At 29.9% G+C, this 21,528-nt stretch overlaps 1 protein-coding gene across 6 annotated transcripts in view; it reads left to right on the top strand.

Annotated features, from left to right (window-relative positions):
* The window catches only part of mub (poly(rC)-binding protein mub), a 45,671-nt gene that overhangs the window by 5,909 nt on the left and 18,234 nt on the right, over window positions 1-21,528 (top strand). For 4 of the 6 annotated variants that reach the window (XR_005864107.2, XR_005864109.2, XM_040711503.2 and 1 more), the window contains exons 2-4: window positions 1,059-1,616; window positions 11,034-11,090; window positions 15,101-15,217. Coding sequence is in view for 2 of the 6 variants with exons in the window: in XM_040711503.2 (XP_040567437.1) it covers window positions 1,533-1,616; window positions 11,034-11,090; window positions 15,101-15,217 (258 nt within the window). In the remaining 4 variants the exon portion in view is untranslated. Of the gene's footprint in view, window positions 1-877; window positions 1,617-11,033; window positions 11,091-15,100; window positions 15,218-21,528 lie in introns of all 6 variants that reach the window. The other 2 variants (XR_011779902.1, XR_005864108.2) reach the window with 2 other exon arrangements.

The following is a 21,528-nucleotide window of genomic DNA, read 5'->3' as shown; positions in this document are numbered from 1 at the left end:
TGACATATACTCGTCTGTATATGTAGAAAAAAGATTGAAAGACAATGTTTGTTCAAGTAGAAAAAAAAATCAGCTATATTTTGTAGATGTGTGGTCTTATTTTTAATAATATAAATATCATCATATATGTATGTTATATTTTGTTCATATTCTATCTATTCGGGAGAAGTCCAAATATTTGTCTTCTATTTTTTTTTTTTTTTTTTTTTTTGTATCACTCGATCATATTTCATACTGTGTATAATTTGATTGGTAACACCGGCTCAAAAGAGGAAGAAGAAGGGAACTAAGTAAATAAATAAATAGAAGGAGGGAGTGTTATGTATCAATATTGGCTTTCTCTTTAATATTTATATACATATATATGCAAATAGCTTATAAATTAAGCTCAACTAATGATATTATACGTATTATTCATGGAAATAGTATAATTATATATATTTTTAATTTTAATAAATAAATTATTTATTTTTTAAATAATTTAGAATTTTAGATTGTATAGAGATAAAAGTTGTTATGTTTTTTTAGTGTTTAAAAAAGAGTTTATGGGTGTATATTTTTTTAATGTCTCATCCATTCGTCAGATGAGTTGCAATGATTAATTATAAGTAAACATTAAAGTATTACATTTATAACTATCACAAATAGGAATTGTCTATAAAGTGCATATACGTAATGTCTACTTCCTACTCTATGAGCGACCGTGAATCGAACCAATACGATTTTATGTTCCAGATAATAATTTGCCCTGATAGTGTTGTCCATTGAGCTGCATTGTTCCATTCAAATTTTAATTCCGATTCCCTTTTACTAATAAATGGATAAGAAAAACTACACATTTTCAATAAAATATATTTTTTTGTATTATTCTTTTCAGGTAAGAACTCTCTGCATTGATACGTACATAGACTCATTGCAAATTTTACGAAAAACTTTTTGCATGTTGCGTAAAATCTGCACCTATCACCTATCAATTATCCTTTTTCTACTTTTGTTTCTGTTTTGTTGTTCTTTTGTTTTTTTTGTTTCATTTGTTCCTTTCTTTTTTTTCATTCTAGAGACGTCTTCTTTTAATATCATAACAAAATTGGTTTTTTGAAACGCACAAACATATAAAAAATATAAAAAACTCTACACCTCTTCCTCTCCACTTCTTCTTCTTCCACCATCACCTACTCTCCTTCTTCTTCTTCTCCTCCATCTTAGATAAGAGAACTCCAATCGCAAAGGACGGGATCTCCAAAATAGATTATATTTCTCACACTTCACTCAAAGCAAAACAAAACTGATTTATTCAGTTGCATCGAAGCTTATTTATATATATATTTGTATATAGATATATATACAAATACTTTTTTACAACTCTACCCTTTACCTCCCTTTTGTATTTCCCTATCACCTTCATCCCAAGAACCACCCTTACGTCAAACACCCGTATTTGCTTTTTGCAAAATCAACAAACAATAGATATCATTCATTACATACCTCAAAATAACACATCCTGCATAAAAAATAAATAAACTTTTTAAACAATGGCGACAATTGAGAAAAACAATGCTGGAATAGTGGAGAGCAGCAATATGAACCTAACCATACGACTCATCATGCAGGGAAAGGTAAGAGCATCACGAAGAATTATTATTTCAAATATATATATACATACATACCTTTTGAACAAGAGAAGTAACATTACTTAATAAATTAATATTAGTATTCGATTCAAGTCATCATTTTACAATTCGGTGGACTTAGCAGGGGGCGTCCGCAGGATTATATTGTGGAAGGACTTTTGTTTTTGGAATTTATTTCTTAAAAAAATCCAAAAATTAAACTTTCTTGAAAAAATTTCAAAAATCCATATTCACAAAAAACTAAATTTATAATTCGAAAAATTCAAAAATTAAATTGTAAATATTAAATTTTTTAGCTTCAAATTTAAAAAAAATATTTTTCAAATGTTAAATTAAAAAAAAAAGTTGAAAAATTATTGTTTGGGAAAAAATTAGGGCTATTCAGCAAAAATTTCAAATATTATTTTTTTTTTTGCCCTTCTGAATTATTTGTAAAAAAAGTTTTACCCCTATTTTCGCATACAATTTTTCCATCCTTACCAAAAAAATAATAGTAAAACGCAGAACTCCTTAATTTGTTGGGGACTACACTCCCTCCAGCTCACCCCCTACGAGTGCCCCTGCTTAGATTTATTGGAGTTTATACAATATCTATATCAAATTTTGAGTTTGAACTTTTAAGTATTCCCAAATATATATACCAGTGTTGTTCGGATTATCAGTACAAATTCGTTACGGAAATTTTGTACTGAAGCATTTAAGACGGTACTATACAAAATTTTCATTAATACACTTATTGCACCTTCACTACAAACTAAAAAATATCCCACAGATTGTGTAATCCATCATGTTTTAGACCTCCCACTCCAAACAAAATTGGCATTAATAAAAAAGCAAGTAGATTTATTTTTTATCTGAAACTTTTGAGTTGCGCCCCACTTCAAACAGAAGTTATACGGGTGCCTCTATGTGTACATGTCAATTCCTCTGAACCAAACTTTTCTTTTATATTGTGGATCGAAAAAGTACAGGAATACTGATACCTATATTGACATCGGAACCGGTACAAAAATTGGTATCATGCACGGGTGCCGGAGTGTATATGCAAATGAGGTCGACAAATTATATTATGGTGACGTCATCAGTAGTGCTCAGATGGATTTGGGGGAGGCAGGTTCTTGTCACTTATATAAATTTCGGGAGGATGTTTTTCTTTTATATAAAAGGCAAATTTGACATAAAAGATATCTAAATTTTTGGAAAAAACTAAATTTGAACGGATTATCTTCTTTTTTTTTCTTTTTCTTGTTTGAAAAAGAACATAAATTGAATTTTTTCGCCCAAAATTATAACATGTAATATTTTTTGATACAAGAGGATTTTTTTATTATTATCAACATAAAAATTCCACAAAAGGAGGAGTCAATTATCCCTATGATTCTGGTGCTACTGATATCATGGTAAGACATAGTACCTGTTTAATGTGATTTCTCCTTTCGTATACAGCATCCGCATTTCTTTTAATAAGAAAGGAGAATCTTTAGTTATTTTACTGTGCTTTTGAGATGTGCTACTGTATAGAAATTTGACTAATCAATGCATAAATATTTCAATTTGTTTCATTATAACGACAGTTCAAGTAAAGTCCATTTTTGAAAAAAAAAAAAAGTACAAGTTTTATTAGTTTAAAGGAAAAAATATCTATTTAATTAGTAGAGCTTAGTTCGAATAATAATCAAATATAATACAGGAACTAAATAAGAGAAAGAATAAAAAAAAGACAATAAAAAAGTAGATTAAAGCAACAACAAACATACAATAGGCGTAATCATTTTATTTAGCTTTACCGATAGAGAGTGTACATCGTAGAGTCTATGTATTGATGAGATACCCAAGTATAGTAAGCCATAAAAAAAAGATATGTACATAATATTTAAATGGTTGATTTCATGTAGTAGTAGTAGTATTAGTAGATTTACAATGGGGTTGTGTAGGATTGTTGAATTATAAATGAATGGGTTTTGTGTACATATGTACATACGATATACCTATAGCATTCCAGAGATAAGGATATCTTTAATTATCTTCACAGTATATGTACATACATACAACATACGTATATATGTACATACATAGGAGAAGAAGGAAAGAAAGAAAGTTAGTCCGTATCATCTTCCACCGGCTTTTCATCTTCTTCTCTTTATATATAAACATATATTTTTTTCTTTTTCTTTGTAGGGCTTTTAAAAAAAAATTTAAAACTAGGAAGGGAAAAAAGGAGAGCTGGAAGCGGAGATGTGCTTCTTGTAGTGTGCTTTTGGATTTTTTTTTTTTTTTAAAGTAAAGAAGTTTGTCCCATTGAGGGGGATTCTCTTATATAAAAAAAACAACAACATACTATTTGAAATCAAATATAAAAAAAAACAAGTCAGGTATTTGAGAGAGTTGATATTATTATTTTTTTTTAATTATTCGTATTATTAGGGCAAAATAACTACCTACTCAGTGATTCCTAACTTTTCCATACCTTTCGGGGCCCCTGGTTGATTTTGTATACCTTTATTGGGGGGGAACTAACTTTGCTCGAATATTTGAGTAATATCATTGAACAATAGCATAGTGGACAACGTATACAGAAAGAGTTACTCTTCTGAAGTAAGTCTGCGTTATTTCGAATCCCAATCGCTCCTAAAGATTAAAAAAATCATTTATTACTTTGTATTTGGTGCAACCTCTATTTGAGAATTAAAAAAATACAAGACATCCCCTCATATTTTTGTTGCAGGAGTATCTGTTAGTATGTCACTCAACTCCACCTCACACAAAAAAGTCCATGGAGTTGAGGTCTGATGTGCTTGGAGACCAAACACTGAGTTGTTTTTTTTTTGTTTTTTTTATGACTTTTTTTTCCAAAATACATTCACTGGTAAAACCTCCTCCAGCCCCGATTGGGAATCACTAATACAGCCATACAAAAAACAAATTCGTAAATTATTTCATTACTTTAAAATTGTTCATTCCTCATAAATCAACTTGCCTTTTTTTTTTTTTTTTCTCTTAAAATAAAAGCTATGGTCAAATTGAAATGCAGTATTTTGTTTAAATAAATAATTTTTATTGTTTATTTTGTTTGTTTTTTTAATTCAACTTTACGCATGCTTCTATTAGCTATATGTAAATATATACAATTCATATGTAGGCCCTGATTCCAATTGTCACCGATTAAATTAATGACTTTGAGTAGCTCCTTATTTTGAATTTAATGTATGGTCATATTAGGTTAAAATTATATACATACAATATAAACGAATTAGTCAAAAAGCATTAACTCATTGTCAAAAGGAAAAAAAGAAATGTATAATTATCATCAGAATGTGTAAGCAATTTAAAATAACACAAGCATTTAAATTTATATTCTACATATATTTCCTTTAGAAACATTATATATAAGATTTTATCTTTATAAAAAGGGTGTCAATAATAATGACAGCAATCATTGAAGTTGTGAGCACGGAGTGAGTTTAGAGCAAAACTAACAGAGTGTAAAAGTAGAAATGTGGCTGTTTGAAAATAAACTAAATCGGACGCAAAAGATGTCGATGACACAATCTTAACTAAATGAGGTCAAAAAGATCTCAGCCAATTATGTCATCCTTAATCAATATTCATCCCTTTTATAAGAAGAATAAATACTTTAGGTATGTTCAAATTAAAAATGATGAATTGATGAAAATAGCAAAATTTAAACACGGTGATCAAAATTTGTGATCAACTAATGGTCGTGACGACACTTTTTCCCCCACAAGAAGTGTTATATATGGATCCATAACTTAAGCAAGGCGTTCAACAAGGTGCTGCAGGGTGGGCTCGAACACAAACTACATTGCATTGGGATTGAACTATTGTAGTGATTTCATCTTGGCTCAGAAATCGAGAACAGCGAGTTCTGATAAACGGCACTGGATCAGCTTCAATAAATGTCCCATCCTCTGTACACCAGGTTAGTGTCCTTGGACCTACCCTCTTCTCGGTCTATATAAACGACCTGTGTGATAACCTCAGATCCAAAATATATATGTATGCTGACCACACAAAGCCTGTTTGCCACTCAGAAGAGAAGGCCAAACATGACCTCAGAGAATTTTTGAGGTGGAGCGACCGTTAGAGAATTCCTGTAAATCATGAAAAGAGCTCCTTTATGATTTTTCGGGGTGGTGTTGTTGATCTTGGAGGGATGAAGAATATGGAGTCTTTAAGGATTTTAGAGTGCTAACATCTTCTAATATGAAATTCAGCACTCTCATTTTACAATATCGTTAGAAAAGCAAACACAGCACTTGGGTTTATAAAAAGAGCTTTAAACCAAGAAATATGAAGCTGATGAAGAAGCTTTATGAAGCATGTGTTACACTTATTTTAAACAATGCTTCTCAGTTGTAGAATCCAATGTATAAAAGGAAATCAAGGCTCTTGAAAATGTACAGAAACGCTTTATTAAGATATATTCTATGAAGTTGGTTAACATCTAGTCGGGCTCTTGGTGCTTGAAAAGAGGAGGAAACTTCACGATGTGGTTATGATGTTTAAAGTTATTAATGAACTGACTAATTGTAATGTCAAGCCCAAAGTATGTTGTAAGGTGTACAACACTAAGTCGTCTTCCGATTTTCACGTAGTTCAGCCATCAGCAAATACTAAACACCTCCAACATAGCGTTTTTAATCGAACTATACGGAAATGGAACAGCCTCCACGAAGAAGTGAGAAAAACGTCATCCCTTTGCAGTTTTAAGAGACTTTTTTTTAAATAATCTAGATTCCACACAACATTATATCATTTCATTTTACCATATTATTACATGAGATTTTATCATATTGTTTTATTATAACTGATCATGATTCGACAATATCGGGCTTTTTTTGAGCCACTAGTCGGAACCAACCAAATAAATCAAATTATATAAATAAATAACTACGTGGCCTCTATGAATTCACCCTTCTAAGTAAATTAACAAAATTGATGCCCTTTAGAGGGTGTTCTAAAATGTGAGATAACTTAAAAAAGAGCGATATTAGAAACATTAGAATCCTAGTCGAAAGGATTTTTTTTTACGTGGCCAAATTTAGAAATTGTTTTGTTTTTCAAAAAGTGTAAAAAAATAGGAGTTATATGGCATTTTTTCGAAATTAAGGAAGAGATTAAATCTAGATGTAAAATTACAAATATGAATATGTATGCCAGTTGGTCCTGAGTTGGAGTCCCATTCACTTTAAAAAATTAAATTAACTATCGTATTGATATTTCGTTACCCAAATCATAAAAATTGTGGAAGTAGGATGGGGCTCACAATGTAAATGAAGTGAAGGAATTGTGCAAAGACCATTTTGAGCACTTTTGGGACATTTTTTTGACTTCTTCTTCTTCATTCCTTCGATTGCGAAACGTAGGCTATAGTCAAGATGTAGTCCAATAAGTTTTCAGGCTTCCCTGTGTTCAGTGTACGTACTAACTGCAAGTGAGTAACAGGACGTATCCACCAAATTGTACAGAATCAGGACAAGAACATTGAAAAAAATGTTTGTAAATTGTTGGACAATATTAAAAAGTCATGATATATATTTTTTATGGCACTTTAGTTATGTACCACAGTGTATCGTATATAATATTATTAAAGTCAATTAATTATGACAGGTAATTAACTATGATGCAATAGATTATTCGGGATATAGAAGGAAGTAGTTATGGCGAGTGATATAGTCATTATTTTTTAGTATCATTTTGTCCCCTTCTCTTCTTACCTGGACCCAAAAATACAATAACAACAATAAAATGCGATAATAATAGACTTCCTTTGGATACTTTGAAAAATAGACTTTAAAGAAGGTAAATACACACATTTTTTTGTCTTTAAATATCTCACACAAAAAGTAAAGAATAGAAAGCAAATGCTAATTGACAAAAAAATAAAAGATGTTAAATAATTTCTTCTTTTTGTATAATAACTTCATTTAAATAAGTATTTGAATTGAAAAATATACATGTACACACACACAAAAAAAAAAGGATCTGACCTCAGCATATTTTCTGTTATATTATTTTTATTTTTTTACAATAAAAATGTCGATATTGTATTGCTACCTTTTTATGCTCCATAAATGTAGGCTGTATTTTTTTCCAATAACAGTCGGATTGTACCTCCTAACTATGTTTGTATGTATGTATCTTACAAAACAAGCTGCAAAATACCAGCTTATGTTCCCTTGCTTTGTTTTTATTTGCTAATTAATTTAACTTAGATTTGTTGCATAATTATTAGCTTAAAAAATAAATACTTTTTTTTTGTTTTTGGGAAAGCATACACACATATTTATATATATATAAAAAGTTAGGTAGAGAGAAAAAAGATTAAAAGCTTATATTTTCCATGTTTATTTAAAAGTTTGTTTTTTTTTTTTTTTTTTTTTTCATTGTTGTTGTGAAACGGACTTGAATGAAAAATAGAAATTATATTTTTTTAATTCACTCTGTTACTACTAAAAAAACAATAAACAAGATTTTTTTTTAACTTGAAAAATAATAAAGTTATATATGTACATATGTATACCCACAATGTACCTATATGAAAAGCTATTCGTATAAAGAAGTTAGAAAGAGGGGTATGTTAAAATAATATATTTCACAAAATGATGAAGAAGATTAAATATAAAAATTAGATTAATATTTTGTCAAATATTTTCTTTAATATGTGTATACACCTATTTATTTATAAGGGTAAGTCCCATGAAATTAAACTCGATACATTTCGTAATAATTTTATATATCGAACTATATCATAATTTCTACCTTCTCCATCCCCCTTCCCCCCATTTTCTTTCTCCAGCAACCATTTTAATACATAAATACACACACATCTTTAAGGTGTGCCTCGTAATAGAGTTTACCCATCCGTAAAATCAGAATTTATGCTATTTTTAGTGTTTGTATACTTTTTTACTATTTCCATTCTAATAATAAAGAATATTTAATATGATTATTTTATTTTTTTGAACATTTTGAAATTTTTGACAAATAATTAATTTGCTTAACTCATGTTTCTCTTCTAATTTACATTCCTAGATTAATGAGTGCCCCTTTGAATACTACAACCTTACCCAATTTATATCTAAACCATTAACTCTGGGTGTTACACTTCACATAGACCGTTCACATATATATATACATGTGTATAATAATAATATGCTATTTTTAAACATGTATGTAATAACATTACTGATGTGAAAATATAAATTAATTTTCCGGTTCATTGGTTTAATTTTTATTGTTATTTAGAATAGGATATTTTACTACATACATACTATTAGGAAGGAAGAATTTATTTCGTTTTTATAAAAGCAAATGTACCTGTATAAAAATAAAGCATAAATAAGGTAAATTGACTTTTATGAATATGAGTTTCGGAGGAAAAAGGAGGAGGAGACATTATATTATTATTTTGATGAGGTTTTATTGGGTCGTATAAATGCTTACATGTACATACAACGTATCATGTCCGGTCTTGAGTGTATGTATGGTTGTAAATATGTGCAATTTAGGGATGTCCTTCTTATGAAGCATACAATCGATCCCTCCCTTTCTTTCAGTCCATTCCTATTATCCGACGTTGACAAACGTTTCAAATCGGAAAGCACCCTCTTCAAAGCATTATTTTCCCTTGAATTACTGTAAATTAGTTTAGTAATACCTTAAGTATCTTTATGGAGGAGAATATTCGACCGTATAATTAATTCAGACCTATTTTTAAAAAAAATTATTCTTATCATAATCCTTTGATGGGCATACCTTCAAAATGATGTAGATTGATGATATTGAAGATAACCTTCCTGGCTGATACTCGGTGCGGTGAAATTAATTTTACACTTAGCTTTGCTTATCTGCTGTATGTTTATTAACCAGTTTTGTGTCATAAAACAAAAAATGGATCAAAATGTACTTTTTGTTTCAATCACTGATTTACAAAAGAAAAAAATGTCTGAACAACGAAACAAAAGAGTCGAAGGCTCTATTTTGTTCCGTTTGAAATAGTATCTTACTGAGATTGCAAAGCAGACATGGGGCACCCACGCTACCGTCTACAACATCAAAAAGTGTTGGGATGACAACAAAGATATGGAATGGAAGACCAATCAGGTTTAGAAGAGGATATTGAAGTTGAGAGTATCAATAAGCTCTTGGAAACAAAGACGACAAAATTAATTCGCTTCTATACATCCAAAATTGGTCTGTCCGAGTGAACGCTTTGCAACACCGTTAAGAACAATGACAGGAAGTGTCTGGTCCGCGTGGAGATGGCATTGTCAAGATTTGAAGTCCGTGTACGACGTCTGCAACACTACTGAGCATTTCTGAATCACACGTAGTCTACTCCAGTTGCATCATTTACAGGAATGAAAACACTATGTCTTCTGACCACATTTCCAGGCCAAACATCTTGAATCAGGTACTCGAACGTTGAGACTCTGAAAGCATTAATCAATGAGGAGTGGAAGTTAATGGGAAAATATTATGGATAGAATGTGTTTGCCAGCTTTGACGTATGACTTATTGTTAATTAAAGATATCTTGTATAATTTGTATTAATAAAAAGTCTTAAACTAATGTCCTCCCACACGGTATCTATATTTTAAGATGTCAATGAGGAAATGTTATTCAATGAACCGGTTTTGGCATCCAAATCGGACGTGTTTTTTTTATTTAGAAAGGGATTTGACTACATCTCTTGTATATATTAGATATATTCTGATAATATTAGTATATTGAGAGAAGAGTTTGAATAGGTTTTTATTCTAATTTATGAAGATTAACCTGACCATTAGAACGACTACAAAAAGAAAATGTGTGTGGGGGGCTTAATGCAGGAGGGAAAGCACTATTTTCTTTCTCCTGTTTCTTAAGTGATTAAAAAAATATGTTCGACTAAAATAAGAAAGTCCATTAACATCATAAAATAAAATGATGGCATATTGTAATTTACTTATCTAGCTATGTATAAACATATTTAAAATAATAAAACTACACTCAATGTCACGTAAAATCCTAATGACTAGAAATTTTATCCCTTATCTGAGAGTGTGTTTAAAAAAAGTTTATAAAGAATAAAGTTTTTTAACTTATAATTTACACTTTTCTAGGTATATAATGACACATAACCGCAATAGTGGATTCTTATATACCTACGTATATGGCCTACCTAAAAAGGTACACATGTGTCTATAATGACAAATAATATATCAATTAATTAATTTTTACAAGGGCGCCCTCATATATTTTCTCATCTTTTTTTTTTTTAACCGTTGTTCAACTCTTTACAAAAAAATAAATGTATTGTATATTATACAACAATTAAAATGTACATTATGTAAACATAGTTATTGACTCATGCTATCTATTTTTTTATTTCTACAGGAAGTTGGAAGTATTATTGGGAAGAAAGGAGAAATTGTCAAAAGATTCCGTGATGAAGTAAGTAGTACATTTTTTCATGCCTTTATTTATTTTACTCTTTTTGCTGCCTTCCCTTTATCGTATGTGTCTGTGCGTGAGTCAAGTTCTTTGTTTTTAAAGACATACTCATTAAAGGGATCCATGAAGGTAACAAAAAAACTAAAGATTATTAAAAATAATTAGGCCTAAATGAAGCTAATAAAAAAACTTTTATACCTACGTGACACTCGGTAGGGTTTTTTTCTCTTTCTTTTTTTAATTTGGATAACTAAAAAAATATGAAAAACTTGTATTTTTTTGACATGAAAAAAATAAAATAAAACATATATCCAAGAGAATAAAATCTCAATGGAATATGTATAATATTATATACATACTTTTTCCTTCTTTTTGGAAGTTACTTAATTAAAAAGAGGGGGGAGGCTGTATTTTGAACCACAGAGTTCATCTAAATGAAATTGCTCCTAATAGAAGTTAGTTTCCTTAATATCTTGAGTAGTTTTCCTTCTTCTTTTCTTCTTCTTCAAAGAACCCCAAAGGAGCAGTGTATAAAAAGCTTATTCGATATTAAATAGTTGATGTACTATGTACATAATTGATAAATGTCTACAAAATTAGCTTCATTAAGATATAAAGTCTCATAAGTAATAGTATATACATATATTATTATATAAGCAGTTTAATTTATCTCCCTCCCCCCTCTTTTTGGCAGAATGAGTAGGAGTTAACGATGCCTTAAAAATATAGTCGTATACCAAGGTATGTATGTGCCATAAAGATGTTGTATCTTTAAAAAACAAAATGTATATATTTAATCCTACATACACATATGACCTTTTGCATCTTACATTAAATCAACACTGCGTTGGGGATGAAAGGCATAATATATAGATACATATGGTACAAACCTACTCGTACATATTAATAAAGAAAATGACGCAGTGAACTCTTTCTTTCTTTCCTTCTCTTAGAGTGTTTTGTTGCATCAATGCCCGCAGTGGTGGATCATTAATTAGAGCTTCAAGTCGTGTGTTTGTGTGAGGGTCGTTTAATATCGTCATTCAAAGACTTTGTAATTTTTAGTATTGAAGAGGGGAGGGAGAAAGGATCTCTTTTGTAGGGACTTTTATCTCCTTTTACTATGAGTATACATAATATGTGGTGAGGGAACACAAAAACAATCTTGAGGAATAATCAAGAAAATGTGAAAAATACCCCCCTCAACACAGAAGCTATCTGCAATGATTTTTCTCAAAATTGAGTGTGTATACGATATATAGCCTTCTTGACAAATTATCGTCAATTTCTACCAACAAATTATTTTCATTAATCCTTTGAGTTTGTCGCAAATTGCACTTGAAGTAGCCAAATTTGATCGCGACAATAAAGGAATGAGAAATTTATAGATTTAATTTGAGGGGGACCACAACGGAGGAAGTATAAGTCACATAAATCAAATAAAGTTTATAAACTATAGTTAACTTTCTTGGGTATCTTCGCTTAGTCCAGTAATTTGAGTGCAAATCCTATAGTTGACTAAAATATGCCTATTCTTGATTTTTATTCAATATTGATGTTATGTTGACACACCCCAAATGTCCAATATATTTATTTGCATCATAAATACATGCAACCTAATATGTCATAGAAGACGTATTATCCCGTTCCATTAAAGGCTTTGTATTCAAATTTCTAGGATAATTTGATATAGCCAAGAAAATATAACTATCGTTTAAAGCCTTCATTTAATATATGAAACTTGATTTATGACTCATAGGGTCTTTCAAACAAAATACGTCAAATTATACCTTCACTGTACAATTTTGTAGAGTCATGAAGGGATCAATCAAAATAATTTGATGGTACAAAGAAATGATAATTTGTTGAAGAATGCAAATTTAATCCAAATTCAATTTTGAGGACAATTACTAAAGCTACCTTTGTACTTACAGAACCCATATGCATTTATATAGACTTAATGAGCAAATGAGTTAAGGTTCCCTGATTAACAAATGCCTCATTCAGTGGTTGTTGCATACACTTGAGAATGAGATCCTTGTTTTAAGCATTTGTCTCTAAAACATCATTTTAAAATCTATGTAGTATTTGGTCCTTAACTTTGAGAAAAATCATACTATCTCTTAGTTGTGTTCACGGGCCACATTTATGCTGAAAAATACATATTTTGTGAATGAAGATGACAAGATTATATATTATTCCCTTCTAAAATATCAGATACATTGAGTATTCAATAAATAAAAAATATGAAGGAAGGAACGAAAGGAGGGGTTGCCATTCAGACATATACATACACATACATAACGATGAAATGGTGTTACGATTATTTTGAAAAGAAACTGTCAAGGAAATACAAACATGCATGAGCATACCTATTCATTCAAAATATAAATAAATAATAAATGTACATCATGTAGGATATTGTGTTAGTTTTTTATTTCAATTCAAAATTCGGTAGAAATGAAGACGGGAAACAGAATAATAATAACTAAACCATATCTAAAAGTATGTACATATATATGGATATAAATACTATTCATCCATCCCCTTCACTTCATTGAAAAAAAAACTATGCATTTATTTGTAGCTTATCAAAAAGACCTAAGCAAGCAAGCGAATAAATGTATTGTACATACTTTTTAAAATTTTATTTTAAAAATGGGTAAAATGTAGAGAAAAATAACAATTATATTTTTAAGAAGGAAACATGTTTGGTTTTATTGTCATTTTGAGAAATTATGTTCATCTTTTATAGATTACCGTGATGAATTCCCACTTACTTGAAGTTGACTTTTAAATTAATCATAAAATAAGGATATATACATATGTTTAAATATAACTTTACATTATTTTTCCTTCACTAACGTCATTGAAATGTTGAAGGTTCTCCTCTCTATAATAGTAAAATATGTTCTTGTTCAAAAATTACAGTACGGGCAGCTGATATCCAATATTATAATAAAAAGTTCCAAATGATATTTTACAAATAATTCCTCCAAGCATTTGTTTTGTTTTTGTCTCAATTGGTTTGTTTCGTTTCCCAACAGATTCATTTCCGAAGGATACATTTTTTTTTTTTTTAAATCAGAACTATATATTTATTATATTATTATATTAATTTGATCCTATTTTATTGAAGCTGTTTTTAGATGGCTGTTTTAAAAAAAGGAGCAATTTTAATGGAAGGCAAACTTCACAAGCTATAGTAATGATATATATTATCTTGGATTTTTATTAATTGTTAGACAAACATTGTGTCGCAATCTTTTTAATATGGCATAACATATGCATTCATTCATCAATCTGTTGTGAGTATTCTGTGTGTTTAGCATTTTCTGAGACGAAAATTTATTAAAAACAAATTAATTTATATTTGTATCAAAATTTCTAAGAACTTTCTTTGATACCAATGCGATGGAAATATTGGATTTTTTGCTCAATATATCTGTTTTCCGTTTCTGATTAAATATATTTGCCCACATCTAGACGTAACCTCATCTCGCACTCAAAGAAATTGTGCCCTGTAAGTGGGTTTTTCACTTTTTCCAAAATGATATCTGCTTTGACAATATGGACATCTACTTCATACTCTGGGCATATATATCCTAAAGAGTTAGACCAAGTGACAAAATGTGACTGTTAGCTTGAGTAGATTAACGGTATATTTGAAATATTTTTCACATGCAAGACATAACTTTTTATGATACCACAGAGGACGTCTCTTAAACATTTTTCTATCCTTTTCTCTAATGACATATGCAACTTTTTTCCTTTTGCAGAATTAATCTATTTAATTTAGCTAAAAGGTTGAATTCATTGAGGTTACATAGTTAGTTATAGAGTAATATTCAAGCACGTTCGACGTCCCCAGTAGACGAAAAATTTATCGTGTAGACAAGAAACTTGGTGTAAAACTTTGGTATATCCTAACTACATAATTTTATGAATGTTTTTTTAAAAATTAAACGGACTAGGATTTAAATTAACCATTATCTTATTTTTATTTGCAGAGTGGAGCCAAGATCAACATTAGTGATGGATCTTGTCCTGAGCGGATTGTTACAGTTGCGGGTCATACAGAAGCCATATACAAAGCATTTGCACTTATATGTAATAAATTTGAAGAGGTAAGGAGTTGATTACATACTTATGCGAGTATCTACCTTTTCTATCACGCATAACATAACCTTAGTTATAAGATATCTCTGAAATTTATCGATAAACATTATCTTTGACGTGTAGTAAAATGGTTTTTCATTCTTTTTTCTTTCATTTTACATATTTACTTACTTTTTTGTAATGATACATTTTCCTTCAAGAGAGAGTGTGTGTGTTGTAAGTGAGAGAGAGTAAAATGATTGCATTCATATCTCATTGCTAAAAGTTATTTTTATTTATTTTTCGTGAAAAATGAAGTAGTTTAAATAAATTATGTTTTTTCATTTCAATTTAATATGATACTCTTCTTGTTCTACATAGATATGTAGAACGTTTGTATTATATTAGAAAATGAGAGAAAGTGTTAAGGAAAGGTAGAGTTGAGTTGAGACAAGCATCATCAGTAGTAAGACGAATCTATGAAAATAAATCGATTATTCAATAAATAAATAAAATATCTCCCTCCTTGATGGAAATAATCTTTTACACACGTGTATGTAAATAGTTCTTATTGACGTCACAAACTGCATAAGAAAACGGAATGGACGCCATCTTGGAAACCTATATAGATTTATATGTAGTCATGAATCCAAATCAACATATCCCATAAAAAACATTGAGGAAATATTGAGTTTTTTTTCTTTTACTTATTTGGTTGTTTTTAACGTTTTGTTCATTGGTCAGATCAAGTTGCACTGATTTAATAGAATTAAATATTATAGTATTATGGTCACTGTATCTTTACTGTAACTGTTTTTGAAGTCCATACATACATATAATATATATTTATTTCTCTAGGAGCGACCGTGAATTTAACCTACGCACATTGAGTTGAAGAGAATAATTTTTCTTGAGCGTGTTGTCCACTCAGCTCCGTCGCTCCATTAATTTGATTGTTTATTCCTCCCTCAAGATTGACAACTTTTAGAAGAATAACGTCACGTTAAGAATCTCTATTACAAGTTTTCCCTGACGTTACAAAATGCATTATAAGTAAAAGGCTTCTTGAGGCTTATAGTTGACATTTTAACTATATAATACATATAATTCTATCAAATGGCTTTAAAAATGGGAAAAAAAGACCAAACACTTGTATTGAATACTACTTAATGGCAAAGAAAAATTGTGACATTTGTGTTAAATTAAATATCTACAAAATAGCCGAATACGCACAAAAAGAGTAGGATAATTGGAGAAAATAAATTATTTTGTTAAGTTTGGGTACCCAAGATGGTCGTCATCAACAAGAAAGTTGTCATATGAAACCGCTCTATATTTACAAACAATAGTTACACAGGCAAACAATTTCCATGTGACAATTTATCATTAGGTAAATGAAAGTAAAATCCAAAGAATAAAAAATCAAAGGAGAGGCATATTTTTCAATAGCTTTTTTATTATATTTTTATATAAAATAATACTATAGTATTACTCATTGTGTACTATGAAGGAGAAATACGTTATAAAGGCCAAAAGAAGAGTGACGTTTTCCCTCACTTTTCAGCCTTAAAAGCTAAATAACGCGAGTTTAGAACAAGATACAGAAACTGTAAAAACATAAAGCCATTTTTTTTAAATTTTATTTATCAAATATTCAATTTTCATATGGTCTTATTACTAGTGAAAAATGACTCCGGCTGCTATTAGTTGCAAATTACTTTGAAACCAGAAGTGCACTCATAGATAAATTCCATCCGTATATAAAAATGCATATGGTAAAAACTGGGATCCTCACATTATTATAAATGAGAATATTATTATTTACATAATATACAGAAAGATCTAAGAAAATTTGAATAAAGAACATGTATCCAGATATAATTCCTTCCCTTAGTGAGATAAATATAAATACTCCCATATATCTATATACCGGGTGAAAACCTGAATCATACATACTTGTATTACATTGATTTGATAGGTTCTATGTGAGGAAATTAGAACTGTCGACAATGGTATACGGAGCCATATATCTCAAGCACCTGTTGCTTTTTGAATTTTTTAATCTGTACGAGAATTATCATGAGCAAATTCAAGCAATAGGGTGTCATCTCTTCTTCTGGAGGGGCACACTCCAACAGCGGTCTACAACTGTCGTAATGACCATTATGTTAGTAAGGTAAATCAATGAAGATGTTCGAATGGGCACCACGACCAAACAAACATAATCAGACATGGCACTAGGTATTTTTAACTCCAAAGACATTGTGGCACCCTTGATTGGTTCGCAGAGGATCACATGCTCAAAGCAGCTATGTATATCGACGTTTTCAAGGCCAATTGCTCCCCTAGGCCCAAGAAAATTTATCCGACGGCAATATCGTCTTTCAGAAACATATTGCCCTCGTTCACTTTCAAAAAATTACTCAGCCCTTCTTAGCTAACAACGTCGCTTTCTAGGACAAAAAAATGGGGCTACTGCATAGTTCAGATGTAAATCTCTTTGACTTTTCATTCTGGCTGCACATCGAGAGAAGGGCCTATAGTATCTGTCATCCGAATGTTGAAGCCATAAAGGCCTCCGCCGACGAAGAGTGGATTGCCATGGAGCCGAACTTCACGTGCAATACTTGAAATAATTTTTACAAGAGGCTTGTCACCATCTCAGAGGCCAATGACGGCCGAATAGAATACATCAATTTGACAATTTATATGTATCAGAAAAAGATTAAATGTATAATTAAAGAATGACAGGCTAATTTCTGTTTTCTTTCCAAATCTGTAAGTTATAAGTTTCCACCCGGTATATATGTATGTATAATGTATTTTTATGTAGATAAAAGCTTCAGGATTAGCCAAGAGAGGAAAAAACAAGTTGTTGAGTGGGCATTGGACCATACATATTCTCTTTCTTTCTCTCTAATAAACGTTTATGTATACATACATATATCTGTCATTTACATTATTCGATCAACAACAACTGGACAATAGGAAGATGAGTAGGAAAGGGGGGTGGGGAGAAGGGATATCATTGTATGTATGAGACCCAGCTTTCATATTGTGATTTACAATGCGTAAATAAATACATACTTATGTCGAGGAGGCCGAATAAAGATCCATGAAGGAATGAGTGTTTTTATATTATATTTTTGCTATATGAATAATTATGATAAATGTATTGACAGATTTTTTTATTAAATTTAGTTCACAAAAAGGTAGGGATTTGATAAGGATTTGCTTTGGAGAAATAAGTGTGTGTGCGGGGGGGATATGATTAATGATCTATATTTTCGTGATGAAGGTTAATAATAGAAATTTAAAGCCCAATTTCATTTCAATAATAACAATGTGTTAAGTGAGGCTCACACAGTCTCTTTGTTAAAAGTATATACATACATATGATGGTGATATATTTTATACCGTTTATAGCAAAAGAGTTTTATTTGCTCAATGGAAAAAATAATAATTAGTTAAAAGTATTTTCAAATAGAGTGTATGAATAACATACTTTGAGAGAGTGTTTTATTGCACTAGTATTTCCATATATCAATAGATGATCTATTGAACTTTAATTATTCCTTGTTATGATATCATCATAGTAAGGAAATAATCACCTAATTAATTAAAACTGGCCTTCTTTGAAGAAAATTTTGAAAGATTTCATGACAGACATTTAAATGGACTAAAGTCTTTTAAAAGTAAATAACTTTTCCCCTAATTCACTGAGTGAAAATACAAAGACCCAGATATGACAACTTCTTATTTTTTCTTATCTCTAAAATAAGGCAGATCCTTTGCCAAGATTATGATAAATTATACCTTATAACTATGCTGAAGATACAATGATTAAATTGATGATTGGTTTAACCCATCATAGGATTTTATTATAGTTTTTTTGACAATTTAAAAAAAAACAATTTCATATCAGAACGATTAATTAAGGTTGAAATAATTTTCAAAAATGACCGCTCTGATTAGGCTTGTATGATTAGTTACAAACATTGAATCTCATTCTATTAAATCAAGTATAATTGTTGATTTTGTTTTTTAACATTCCAACAAGTTGAAGTTTGATTTTTAGGGGGAAATAATATCAGAAGAAATCGTCAACTTGGGGGACCGATTAATTCAAAAATATTTAAAATGGAATAAGTTTGCTTTACATCGGTCGCATCCTAGTTTCTACATACATAATATGAAGACCTGTAAGTTTCATCTCCGTTCAAAAATATCGGAAATGAACTTTTTTTTAGAATCATGGGCATTATTATCAGTTGCATGTAATTACATTTTAATTAAATAAAATCTTATAATTTTTAGAATAATCTAATTAAGGCACATGTGTGAAATGCACGTCTATGAATCATATTTACAGTGTTACAGAGGATTCAAAAGGACTCAGAGCCTCTTAAATGATATTTAATATGTGATTTTATACAGGGTACAATGCTCCGCTTCCTCCCGCACAAAATATTGGCAAGTGACCCGCAAATAATGAAATTTTCTATAAGATGATACTTTCTTGAATATCTAATAAAATGGTTGCAATTTTTACATTCAGCGCATATAATAACAATTATATATTTTTTTTAATATACAAAAACCTGTATCAAACCGCATAGGTATGACTATAATGGCGGTGTAAATGTCAAATTAGGCTAACGAGGTGTTGATAGATAAGGGGAATTAAAGGTAAATGATTAATTTCTCCAGATGGCGTATTATTAATGTTCAAAGATGTACATATACAGCGATATAAATTTAAAAAAACGCTTAGGATTTAGCCTACGTTTTTATTTATAAGCATAAAAGTCCATTAATAATTATATAAATGTGTATGTACATTACTACTACACATGTATTTTATAGTTAGATATGAAAAGGATTCCATTGATATCAATGGGATTCTAAATATATAATAGAGGGTCTTTTTCTTATAAATAAATAAATGCGGGTAATTTTTTAATTTAATCGCTTCTAATTTGAAGAAGAAAAAACCTACTATGTATTAATCATAAATGTACATACATGTATTTATTTATTATGAAATTGCAAAAAAACAAAGAGTTTTTCTTTGTTTCTTTGCAATTTTGTGAGTAATTCTTTCTTGCTTTTTTATCCCTTTTTGTTATTAATGTTTGAGAATATTTATGAACAATTATTGTTTATGTATGTTTAAATGTATTCGTATATAGGACTTATACCAATTAGAAAAACAATGTATGCACTATAGAGGGGGGAAAAGTATAGAGAAGGAGTGCAAAAAGACCAATTCATTGACTGTATCCAACAAAAAGAAGGAGTATGATGTTTAAGGGAGTCTCCATCAATGACGTTACATTCATTTTTGAATACATTTTGACTTAATATTTGGTCATTTCAATTCGCATTTACAGCTGGATATACATACGCATCTTAGACCGAATTCGAACACTCTGGATTCTATTTTAATATGACTTTCATTGATTGACCCTTTTAATAATAATATTCAACAATTCAAAGCAATGAAGTGTCAGTTTGTTACACTGTAAGTCTGAAGCAGTCTAGATTTAAATACTCGAGAGGAGTAGTTGTTTTTTACTGAATATAAAATTTGGAGACTGAATCTATTGATGACGTCTGGTTTTTGTATAAAAATTTTAAAATATGCAATTTTTGACAGAACGTTATGCAAAAGTTTTTTGAAATTTTTATTTTACACTCCCGTATTTACGAACCAGCTTCTAAATACTATTAAAAGGAGCTCATATACCTCAGTTTGAGAAACATTCATCAAGAGGAGCTCCACGGAATTAACCATCGGATGAATTGGGATATTGTTGTACCTTTAAATACATGTAAATATTACTAGGCTCGGTTTTACAGTGAGTGGGGCTGGAGGTAAAGGCAAACGGCCTTTTATTAATAATATATATAATACGTCGGGACTGTTTTTTTACTTTGTTAACGTGAGGGGCCAGGTGCAACTGCTTTCAATGTCTTCACCTCTAAAACTAGAACTGTCTATATACTTTTTTCCCAGTTTACTTTATGTCATGATTTAAGATTATAGATCTACTGGTGTCCAATTTGCCGAAATGCCAATAGAAAGCTATTAGGCTCTTATTTCTCTAAAAAATAAATTAAAATTTCTTAAACAAGAAGTTTAAGAAGGGACAACTCATTTCCTTGACATTAGGAACACTATACAAACCTATAGTGTACATTGTTCATATATAATAGAAATTAAAAATATAATAAATAACTAGTAAAAAAGAGATTCAATTCATCAAAAAGAATGAATTTTTGATATATCCGTAATGGGCTCAGGTAATAGGAATCATTTCTCATTTTTCTTATATTT

The sequence above is a fragment of the Lepeophtheirus salmonis genome, chromosome 1, assembly GCF_016086655.4.
Source record: "Lepeophtheirus salmonis chromosome 1, UVic_Lsal_1.4, whole genome shotgun sequence".
NCBI lineage: Eukaryota > Metazoa > Arthropoda > Copepoda > Siphonostomatoida > Caligidae > Lepeophtheirus > Lepeophtheirus salmonis.
The sequence above is the reverse complement of the archived record's forward strand: the minus strand, read 5'-3'. Positions and strand labels throughout refer to the sequence as shown.